This window comes from Neopelma chrysocephalum, unplaced genomic scaffold (assembly GCF_003984885.1).
Source record: "Neopelma chrysocephalum unplaced genomic scaffold, ASM398488v2 Primary Assembly neopelma1_348, whole genome shotgun sequence".
Lineage (NCBI taxonomy): Eukaryota > Metazoa > Chordata > Aves > Passeriformes > Pipridae > Neopelma > Neopelma chrysocephalum.
Genome location: NW_020898012.1, coordinates 251,707 through 262,628, shown reverse-complemented (window position 1 = coordinate 262,628; position 10,922 = coordinate 251,707). Strand labels below are relative to the sequence as shown.

Genomic DNA, 10,922 nt, shown 5'->3' with positions numbered 1-10,922 from the left:
CGTCTCGGCAGCCTCCCATCCCTTCATCCTCCCATCCCTGCATCCTCCCATCCCTTCATCCTCCCATCCCTTCATCCTCCCATCCCTGCACCCGCGCTGCCCGGCATCCCTGCTTCCTGCATCCCGGCATCCCTCCATCCCGGCATCCCTCCATCCCTGCCTCCTCCCATCCCTCCATCCCAGCGCCGCTCGGCGCCCTGTGAAACCCGGCCAAGGATCTGAGCCGTGACCGCTCGGTTTTGGGGAGCGGCGGGGGCCGCCCGGGCCCGAGGGGGCCGCGGCCGGGCTCAGGACCAGCCCCGGGGCGGGCGGGGGCTCAGGACCCCCCGCGCCGGGGATGAGGCAGCGCCGGGGGGGCCACGAGCGACGCCGCAGGTAACGGTACGTGCTGGGCCCCGACCCCACCCCAAAATTGCCGGGGCTGCGGGGGCGGGCGGGGGGGCCGAGGGGGGGTTTAGGGGTGGCTGCACGAATCGGGGTGCAAACACCCAACGTGCCGGCCCGTGGGTGCAGCCTCCGGCCTGCCGGGCTCCGCAAAGCCCGGGGATCCCCGGGAAGGTGGGGATGGGGCGGGAAAGGGGGAGGAGGGCGGTGGGAAAAGCCGTGGGGGGACACAGGACACAGCGGGGGGGGGGGAACGGGGGTATTATCTCGGAAAAGGCAGCGTACGTGCCTGGTGGGAAGGGGATTTGCGGCCGTGGTTCCACGCTCGATAATCCCGGCCGCTGGTTTTCCCGGGGCCATCTGGGCGCTCCGGGGGAGGGGGGGCCGTGGCCATGCCGGGGTCTCCCCTTGCCAGCAGCTGGCGGGAGCTCGCCACCCCCGGGCCACCATGCCGTCCTCCAAGAGCGAGAGCGAGTTCTGGATCGATGGATCCCACCGCGAGGTGGCCCTGGAAGATTTCTACGTCGTGGGCCCCGAGCTGGGACGGTACGGGCTGGGAGGGGGACTGGGAGGGACTGGGTGGGGGCAGAAGACCCCCCGGGATGGGAGCGTGTCCTGGTCGGGGCAGGGACGGGCCTGGTGAGGGGAGGGGTGGAAGGATGTGGGGAGGAATGGAGGGACGTGGGAAGGGGTGGAGGGATACAGAAGGGGTCAGAGGGATTCATGGGGAATGATGAAGGGATGCAGGGAGGGATGGGAAGATGGAAGGATGGACTGGGGAGGGTGGACTGTGGCAGACCCTCCCCTCACACGTAACCTGGGCCTTGGTTTGTGACGCTGCAGCCGCGGTCTGGGAGCATCAGGGGGGGCTGGCAGGGTGGGCCTGGGGTCCCTGTCCGTGTGCAGCTGGATGTTCCTCACCCGTGGTGGGGAGTGGGATCATGGGGACACCCAGGTCCCCTCTGAGCACCCCAAGGCTCTGGGGTTGGGCCATGAGGGTTCCGCCTGCAGCACCCCCTGCAAAAGACAGGCAGTGCCAGCCCCCACAAAGGGACACAGGCTTTGGATTCCCAGGTCTGGATTTGTCCCCCCTGGCTTGGAAAACCCGTCCAAAGGCACTGATTGTGATCCCGGGGGAGGTGTCCCAGTGCCCCCCGGGGTGGGGGGTGCAAAGGGGTGCTGGGAGCCCCCCTGGAAGCTGGGAAGGTTGATGGTCCTGTTGGGGGGGGCTCCAGGATGTGCAGGTGGGTTTGGTGGTTCAAGCCGGGCCAGTCCCAGCTGCCCTGGGTTGCCTTTGGCAGAGGATCCTGACAAAGAACAGTTTTGGTAAAAGCAGGAATTTAAGAGCTCTTGTTGAGGTGTGGCCAAGTCAGCCCAGGGCTTGGCAGTTCCCAGCCCTGCAGAGATGGATGTAGGACAGAGGGACAGGCCTGGAGCCCCTGGAATCAATCCATCCATCCGTCCATCCAGTTTGAAATCACACGGGTCTCAGTCTTGGAGCCACCCACTCACGGCCACACGCCCGGATCCAGGTGGGATCTGGGGCACTGGGAGCCCACTCACCGTGCACAGCTTTCCCTTAGTGCCTCTCCTGGCAAGGCTGGATCCAGCTGTGGCCAGGAAGCCCCAGGGAGCAGGAGAGGGATGGAGGGAGCCGGGGAGGGATGGGGTGGCAGCGGGGAGGCCCCAGCCTGGGGCTGCTCCCGGCCTTCCCTCCCTGCACATGCCGGTCTGGGCAAATCCCATTGTTCGACATTTTCCAGTTCATCTGGAAAGCAAATGCAATTATCTCCTGTCCAGCCAAGGTTGATTGGGGCTATTTATTCGAGGCCTTGAGCGGGGTCGGGGGTGTAGCGAATTCCGGCGCAAATCCAACCGCGGCCGTAATTGGGGGAATGTGAGGGGCAGCCGCGGGCACAGCGGGCACAGGAGCCGCTCCGGCTCCTCCTAAACGCCGAGCCGAGCGCTCCTAAATGATCCGAGCACTCCTAAATGATCTCGTTAGCGGCGGCAATCAGGCTGGGAATTGTCCGTGCGGAAAAATCCGGCGGGAGGGCGACGGGTCCGGGCTGGGATTCAGCTGCTGGCGAGGGGGTGGAGGGTCCTGTCCCTGCATCCAGCCCGGCTGGGAAATTAGGAGAAAACCTCCTGGCCTGTCCTACTGGAAGCGCATTGTCGTGGTGGTGACAGCAGCAGCGGTGCCATTTTGGGTTCAAGTCGCAGCTTTTGCCCGTTTTCCCGAGCTCGAGCAGGCGGTGGCCACCTCTCCCCTCCCAGAGGCAACAACCTGCTTCCAAATCGCTCTTTGTGTGCAAAGTAGAATTTCATGGAAAGCGTTGGGCGAAGGGATGAAAATGTTTTGAAACGAGGCCGGGTCTGGGGTTTGCTCCCCCCGGGCCCCGCAGCATCCCGGTGGAACTCGGTACCCGGCTCTGCCGTTGCCATGGGAACACCATTCCCAAATTCAGCCGGATGAGTCGCAAAATCTGCTCTGGGTTTGAAGGCAAATCCCTCTTTCAGGAGAGCACCCGGGAGCGCGGGAGGGGTTACGGTGGAGGTCGCGCAGCCCTGCCCGGGGGCAGGTTTGGGCTGGGGGGAGGTTTTGGTGTGGAAGTCGGTGGGTTTGGGTGTCTGTTCTTGCCAGCCCGAGGGTACGGGCAGGGGGGTTGCCGGGCACCTCCTGGCACAGCCTGAGCTCCGTCCCAGAAGGCGGCGAAGCCAAAGTGCAGTAAAACGCGGCCGATTACTCGGGGGCAGGAATTAATGTGCTCCAGGAGCCAGGCAGGGAGATGGAATTGCAAATGAGCCCCGGAATGGCCCCGAGCGACGACGGGGCTGATTTCACCGTCCAGCGCTCAGAAAACGTGATTAACTCGATCTGAGATCGCCGCGGGCTGAGGGCACCGCGGGGGTGGGGAGGGAACAGTCCCCGTGTCACCGTTCAGCCCGGCCGGGAGGTGTGTGGTGGTGACAGGGGCTGCCGTGGCCGTGGGGACAGGGCGGGGGCCCTGGCACCATCCCTGCTGTCCCCGAGAGCGGGGCCACGGCGGCTCCGTCCTGTCGGGAAAGCCGCTTAAGGATTTAAACCCCCTGTAGGACTCGGGTTTAATTACAATGGCTTTGGCCCGGAAAAAGCCGGGAATGATGCGGGAGGGGGTGCAGGAGGAGGGGGATGCAGGAGAGGGATGCAGGAAGGGGATGCAGGAATTGAGGGGGGGGAGTGCACGAGGATGGGGATGTACAAGGAGGGAGGTGCAGGAGGATCCATAAGAGGGGGATCCATAAGAGGGGGATCCATAAGAGGGGGATCCGTAAAGGGGGGATCCATAAGAGGGGGACCCACACTGAGCTCCCAGGACCTGACACTGGCAAAGGTGCTGGTGAGGGGCACAGGGAGAGTGGGACCCCCTGCCCTGTCCCAGCCTCACGCCCCCCATGCCCTCCCAGGGGAGCCACCTCGGTGGTGTTCAGCTGCCAGGAGAAGGGAACAGGAGCGCCCTACGCTGCCAAGATCCTGAAGAAGACGGTGAGTGTGTGTGTGGGGGGGTTTATGGGGGGACTGCAGGTGGGGGGCTCAGGGTGGGGGGATGCAGTGGGAGGGAGTCCCCCCCTCCCTGCCAAAGCACCAGGACGGGCACGGGGCTGTCACTGGGCATCACTCCCGTGGTCTGGGGGGTCCCAGGTGGCCGAAACCGCTGGGGTTTGGGCTGGGGGTGCAGCAGGGGGGCACTGGGGGCATTTTTCTGTGGAAACAGGCCCTAGGACAGACATGGGAACGTACTGAGGGAGGGTCTCTGATGGGGGGCCAGACTCAGGCCCAGTAGCACAGGTGACACAACCTCTGTGTGGGCTCTGCTTTCCAGATCGACAAAAAGATCGTGAGGACGGAGATTGGGGTCCTGCTGAGGCTCTCACACCCCAACATCGTGAGTACAACCCCCCTGACCCAGCTCCCAGCTCCCTTTGGGTCGGGTCCAGGGCTCCTGGTTTCCCCTTAACTCTGCCCACAGGCAGCCCAGTGCTGAGGGAAGAGCTGGGATGTCCTTGTCCTCATCCCATCCCGGTGCAGGATGAACCCATCGCCCCATGGGAAACCCTCCCTGCACCCCCTGTCCCCTTCCTGCAACCCCTGTCCCCTCCCTGCAACCCCTGTCCCCTCCCTGCACCCCCTGTGCCCTCCCTGCCTCCCAGACAGGGTCCAGGTAACTCCCCACTCGCTGCCACATAAAATTCCTGGTCCTTGCAGCTCCTTTGAGCTCCCACCTCTGATATCAAGGACTCTCCATCCTCCTCCTCCCCCCCTCCTGAATCCCCTGGCCTGAGATTTCCATTCAGTAAGCAATTTCCACCGAGGAGATCAAATGAATCCCACAGAAAATTGCCCGTCTGTAATGAATCCTGCGAGGGGAGATAAAAGGGGAGGCCAGGGCCGGGGGGCTGGGGCCGTGTCCCTCCCCTGCCTGTCCTTGCTCAGCGCCCGGGGGATAACGGGAGGGTGGATGGGGCTGGGGGGCTCCGTGCCACCGCCCCCCCACCTCCCCAGAAAGGCTTATTCCCGCCTGATTAGTTCCACTGGAAAATTGCAAAAGCGTCTTGGAGAGCACCTGAGTTACAGAAGTGGCACAAAAAAGCTGCCTGGCAGCTGCAGTGGGGCTGAGGGCCAGGGTGGGACAGGCCCCGCTCCCGTTGGGACTGCGGCTGGGACACTGCTGGGATGTCACTGGGACACTGCTGGGATGTCACTGGGACGTTGCTGGGATCTCACTGGGACCTTGTCTTCCACTGGCTGCTCCTGCCCAAGCTGCACGTCCCCCAAACCCAGGGCACAGTTGCTTCCAGCCCAGCTTTGCTCTCTGGAGGAGCCCTAAAACCTCGATGCAAAGAAATGAAGCCAAGAGAAATCCAACATATCCAAACCCAGGAATAACGGGGGAAAAATGCTGGGGCTGGGATGTCCCTAAGCCCCTCAGCCAGCTGGGTGTGGGCCTGCCTTGGGGTGTTACAGTGTTTTGGGGCAGTTTGGTGCTTCAGCCTTTTCCATGGAGACATTCCCCCAGTGCCAGGGCAGATGCAGGGATAACAGCCAGGGTGGGGATCACCTGCTCAGAGCAGCCCAGCTGATCCTGGCCGTGGATGGGAAGAGGCTCCTCTCTGATGTGTTATCAGAAACACAACAGAAAATCCAATTTCTGCCTTCCCTCCTCCTCCCCTCTGCAGGCAGCGGCTCCACCAGCCGTGGAGGAGGATCCAGCCACTTTGAATATTTAAATCCCCGAGGTTTCTGTAGGGTTCTGCTCATCCCAAGTTCAAGTGATTGTTGAAGAGGAGCTGCTCTGTTCCATTATTGACGCCGGAGCCGTCTCCGCTCTCGCTATCGTGCGGCACCGACCTCGACAGCGGCTGATAATAGGATTGTAAACTTTTGAAGTTAATGGGAAAATTATAGTGCTCCGTGTATTATTCTAATGCAATAAGCTGCCACATAGTGTCTCTCACCCCGCGGGGGCTCACGGCTTGTCACCCAGCCTGGGAAGGGAATGATTAAAGCCCCATGAAATTCGTGGTGTCACAAAAGCCTTAAGAAGCATGAAATTCTTGGGTTTCCATTAAAAAAAAAAAAAAGGCAAAATTGCATTTTGACGTCGCTGTTTTGAGAGAGAATCGTCGATTCCAGATGGGCTGGGGCGGCACAAAGGGCTCGGCCCGTGTGGGAGCTGAGACACAAAACTCAGGAGGAAAACACTGGTTGGTGCCTCTTCTGCTGCAGAACAGTCCCAGGGACAGTTCAGTCTTAGAGTGGATCCCGTGGGGCTCTGTCTGTGTCTCCTGCACCCCGGCCCAGGGGGATGTGCAGGATTCATCCCACGGGATGGAGGCAGGGCTGGGCAGAGGCACCGAGGCTGCGAAATTAAACCTCTCTCAGGGAGCTCCTCCTCTGGTAAACGAGCTCGGAGACATGAAGAGGATAAAGGCACCGGGGCTCCTCCCGTTCCCAGATTTATCTTCAATCTGTGTGAAGTGAGCAGGGCTGCTGCAAACACTTAAAACAATTCGTGTTTAAACAAATCCAGAGGCAAGGAGGGGAAACTGGTGCTGGTTGCCCTGAAACAACCCTTCTCCCCTGGTGGTCAAATGCTCCTCCCAGCACAGCTGGGATGCGGATCCCACATCCCTCATCCACATCCCACCCCCCTCCTGTCGCCCTTTCCAGATCAAGCTGAAGGAGATTTTCGAGACGCCCTCGGAGATCGCGCTCGTCCTGGAGCTGGTGACGGGGGGAGAGCTCTTTGACAGGTATGTCCAGCCTGGGGTCCCCAGGATGGGGATCCCCCCCACGGATGGCGGGGGGAGGATGGGGATGGAGGGGGCTGATGGTCCCGTGTGCCCCCAGGATCGTGGAGAGGGGGTTCTACAGCGAGCGGGACGCGGCTCACGTGGTCAAGCAGATCTTGGAGGCAGTTTCGGTAACGGGTCTTTCAGGGAGGGGGTCCCACGGGGGGCTTGGGGTGTCACTGTGGGGGCTGCACCCAAATATCCCCGGGGAGAGGCACCCAGAGCTGCACCCATCCCAAATACCCCTGGGGGAGGCATTTGCCCGCTCAGCCTTGGCCTTCCACAGGCACCTCTGCAAGGTGGATCCACTGTTAGGGGGGGTGAAGGGGAGAAGGGAGGAAGGTCAGTGCTGCTCTGCATCCCGGGTCTGCTGGAGGTGGGGTTTCTATGGAAACAGGAGGGTTTAAAAATGGGAACTCCTAACTGGAAACGTCCTCCCCAGACCCCCCCATGACCCTCCGTGAGGGCTGTTCCCAAAGGACCCCCCGGGCGAGTCAGTCCTGGGTTTGTTACGGGTCCCCAGTTGCTGCTGCCACCTCCCAAATTCTGTCCGAGTCCGTTCCCTTCCTTCCCTCATCTCGCTTTTTTCCCTCTGTGCAGTATTTGCACGAAAACGGGGTCGTCCACCGGGACCTGAAGCCGGAGAACCTGCTCTACGCAGACCTGTCCCCCGACGCGCCCCTCAAAATCGGTGGGTCTGGGGGCCCTGCTGGGGGGGTCGTGGCACGAGGGGGGGGTTCCTGGTGCCTCTCCCTGATGGCAGCGCTGCTTCCCTCTGTCCCTCCAAGGTGACTTCGGGCTCTCCAAGATCGTGGACGAGCAGGACACCATGAAAACGGTCTGCGGGACGCCGGGGTACTGCGGTGAGCGGGGTGGGGCTGGGCTGGGAGGGGGGTCTGGGGGGGCCCTTCCCTGCCTGAGGCCGTGCAGGGGTTGCTGGTGGCTGTGCCAGGGACGCCGTCGGTGCCCAGGAGGCGTTTCCTCTGCCGTGAGGCTCCCCCCGTGCCGGGTGGGGGGTGTGTTTGAACCCCCAAATCCTCTGCTTCCAGCCCCCGAAATCCTCCACGGGTGCCCCTACGGCCCTGAAGTGGACATGTGGAGCGTGGGCGTCATCACCTACATCCTGTGAGTGCCTCTGCGGGGTGGAACCGGGGCCGGGAGGGTTTGTCCCACCCCATCCCACAGCTCCTCTCAACCCACCCCTCAACAGGCTCTGTGGCTTTGAGCCCTTCTTCGACCCCCGGGGGGACCAGTACATGTACAGCCGCATCCTCACCTGCGACTACGAGTTCGTGTCCCCGTGGTGGGACGAGGTGTCCCCCAACGCCAAGGACCTGGTGAGCGGGGCGGCCCTGGGGAGCTCAGGGGCAAGGCCTCGGCTCAGCCCAAACCTGGGGCGTTTTTGTCACCTTTTAGGTCAGAAAACTGATCGTTTTGGACCCCCAGAAGAGGCTGACGGTCTACCAGGCCCTGGAGCACCCCTGGGTCACCGGGAAAGCCGCTAAGTTTGCTCACATGGACAGCACGCAGAAGAAGCTGCAGGAATTCAATGCCAGGAGGAAACTGAAGGTGAGAAGGGGCACCCAACCCCCTGGGGATGGTCGTGTCTCCTCGGGCAAAGGGCTGGGGCCACCCAGAGCCGTTGTCAGTGGGGTTGTGGACCCCCCACCCCAAGCAGAGTGACATGTGACAGTGCAGGTGTGGAAGGTGGTGAAGGTTGATGGAGCTGCTGCAGGGAAAAGCATGGCCAGAGGGGAAGGGCTGGGCTGCCACCTCCCCTTTCACTGCTCGGGGCTTTGAGAGTGGCTTTGGAGGGGAGAATTCTGCCGAAGACCTGCTAACGACCACTCAGTGCCCAAAGGAACCGGCTGGGGCTGGATATGGGGGGTTGGGATGGACATCTGGAAAAGCTCCTTCCCCCAGAGGGTGGTGGGCACCGACCAGGCTCCCCAGGGCAGTGGGCATGGCCCCAAGGCTGCCAGAGCTCCAGGAGGGTCTGGACAACGCTCTGGGGGACAGAGTGGGATTGTTGGGGTGTCCTGGGCAGGGGCAGGGGTTGGACATGGCTGGTCCTTGTGGGTCCCTTCCAGCTCGGGGTGTTCTGTGACTCTGCATTTCTGTGACCCTGTGCCCCTCGTGCCTTTGCCACAGGCTGCCATGAAGGCCGTGGTGGCCTCCAGCCGCCTGGGCAACCACGGGCACCACGACGGGCGCAGCCAGGGGGGTCCCCGGGGCCCCCACCCGCCCCAGGGCTCGGGGACCGCCGGCCCCGGAGCCACCACGGCCAGCGAGGACCTCGGCGTGTTCCAGAGCGACCACCCCGCCGTGCCCCCCGTGCCCCTGCCCGGCGCCGGCTGCCAGAGCTAACGGGGTCACCTTCCACCACCAACACCCGCCGAGCCCCGGGGGGAGCCGGGGGGGGCCGTGAGAGCCCCGAGCCCGTGGTTTGAACTGTGGGACGTCCTTCTTTTGTGTCCTGTTCCCGTGAGTCGTCCCGGTCCTGTCCATGCGTGTCTGTGCCCACCTGGCTCCGGGGGGACCGGGCGGGGCTGGGATGTGACTCCTGGGATGTGACTCCTCTTCCCACGGTCTCCGGGCTTGGAAAGGTCCCAAGTGGCTTAAAAACGAGGAGCAAAGAGCGGCACAAAGGATTTCTCTCCCCTCCCCTCCAGAGGCAGTGGGTTGTCTTTGAGGGGTTTGTACGTTCCTGTAAATAGTCCTGGGAGGTTTATCTCTTTAGATTATTGCTGCCCCTTGCTGTGATGTCTCCAGTGCTGTCACCAGGCCCAGCTGGGGGTTTGCTGCTGTGTTAGACGAGGTTTCAGGAGCCTCTGAACCCAGATTTTTGATCCTCTCTGGAGAAAAGTGTGTGCCAGTGGTTCCCTTGCCATCCCTAGTTGGCGGCTGACCTCCAATTTGTTTTTCTTCCACCTGGTTTTGTGTGTTCCCACCTCGTCTCGCTGTGGATTCATGGTGGTGGTGGGGTTGTCGTGGAACTGGGAATGCTGGTCTGGCCTCTCCTTGGCACTCCAGGTCAGCATTTACACAACAGTTTTAAGGAAGAACAAGCAACCCTTTCTAGGGTGCTTTGTGGGAGGCTGTAACTGCTGTGCCCTGAGGGAGGAAAATGAGTTTATACCTACTTGGGTTGTTTGTTTGTTTTTTAACGAAATCAGGGAACAAACCTCTTGAAAAGAAATTTTCTAGGCAGCACTTACCGAGCATTTTCAGATTTTAATACAGAACAAGTGACCAGACAGGAAAAGCCATATTCCACCTGGGAATTACAGAGAGCTGGCAGCTGCACAGCCCCAGCTTGGGGGGGTCCAGCAAGGTTTGATTCCTGAGGCAGTCCATGGCCTGCACCCCCACGGTCTGGGTTTATAGCAGCGTGTTCAGGGCAAAACCCCACCTGGAGGAGAGTCAGTGTGTGCAGGAGGTTCAATCCCCCAGGACAGGGGTGCAGAACTGAACAGCTGATACAGGAGGGGCAAAAACGCCCCAAAATGGGTGTTTTGCCGAAGCTGAAGCCGCGGTGACGGGCCCAGGGGTGACAGAGCAGGGTCAGCAGGGCCATCAGAGCACAGGAGGAAAACGTGGCATGAGGATTTTGTGTTTATTTGCAGCACAGGCAGAAATCAAAAGGGCTCCGTGGAAGGGCTGATCCACCGTGTGGAGCTCAGTGATGTTTAGGGAGCTTGTAAAGCCAAACACAGAGGAGAAATAGGATGTTCAGGGGGGGGTTTTACTTGGAAAAATATTATGTCTTGAGCAGAACTGGCCTTTTTTTAACTGAGTTGTACCTGTGTGGGATGTCACGGGGGAGGACGTGGACACTGAGCCCGTGGGATGCTGCAGCACCAGGAAATTATCCCTTTTTCTTTGCATTTTGCAGCAGGGGCAAGTTTTTTCTCTCCTTTTTCTAATACCGAGGGCTGACCTTTGCAGTGTGTTCTCATCTCCAGCCTCTGTCCCACCCTTTGTTGTGTCCTTCCAGCTCCGTGTTGTCTCCATGTGCTCCAGTGGGACCAGAACCCCACCTTGAACCTTGTTGTTTATTAACCCGGGTTTTAAAGACTGTTTTATATCCTTTGACATGAAAGACTGATTAAAGCACCTTGCAGGACCAGGCTGGAGTGCTCAGCACCCCCAGAGCCTGGGAAGCAGGGACTGGTGCTGGGAATGGCTGAGTGACATTGCTGAGC

At 61.1% G+C, this 10,922-nt stretch overlaps 1 protein-coding gene across 6 annotated transcripts; it reads left to right on the top strand.

Moving 5' to 3' along the window:
* Nucleotides 1–313: 313 nt before the first annotated feature.
* Nucleotides 314–10,914, top strand: LOC113978651 (calcium/calmodulin-dependent protein kinase type IV-like). 6 transcript variants are annotated; one of them, XM_027705765.1, is made up of 12 exons: nucleotides 314–381; nucleotides 803–886; nucleotides 3,832–3,910; nucleotides 4,248–4,310; nucleotides 6,596–6,678; nucleotides 6,776–6,848; nucleotides 7,318–7,408; nucleotides 7,506–7,580; nucleotides 7,767–7,842; nucleotides 7,928–8,054; nucleotides 8,134–8,286; nucleotides 8,869–10,914. In XM_027705765.1, the coding sequence occupies exons 2-12, from the start codon at nucleotides 870–872 to the stop codon at nucleotides 9,082–9,084; spliced, it is 1,053 nt and encodes a 350-aa protein (XP_027561566.1). In that variant the 5' UTR covers nucleotides 314–381; nucleotides 803–869; the 3' UTR covers nucleotides 9,085–10,914. The 6 variants fall into 6 exon arrangements, with proteins under 6 accessions (XP_027561566.1, XP_027561562.1, XP_027561563.1 ...); XM_027705761.1 differs by having other exon boundaries at nucleotides 320–381; nucleotides 803–930; XM_027705762.1 differs by having other exon boundaries at nucleotides 320–381; nucleotides 800–930.
* The last annotated feature ends 8 nt before the right edge of the window (nucleotides 10,915–10,922 follow it).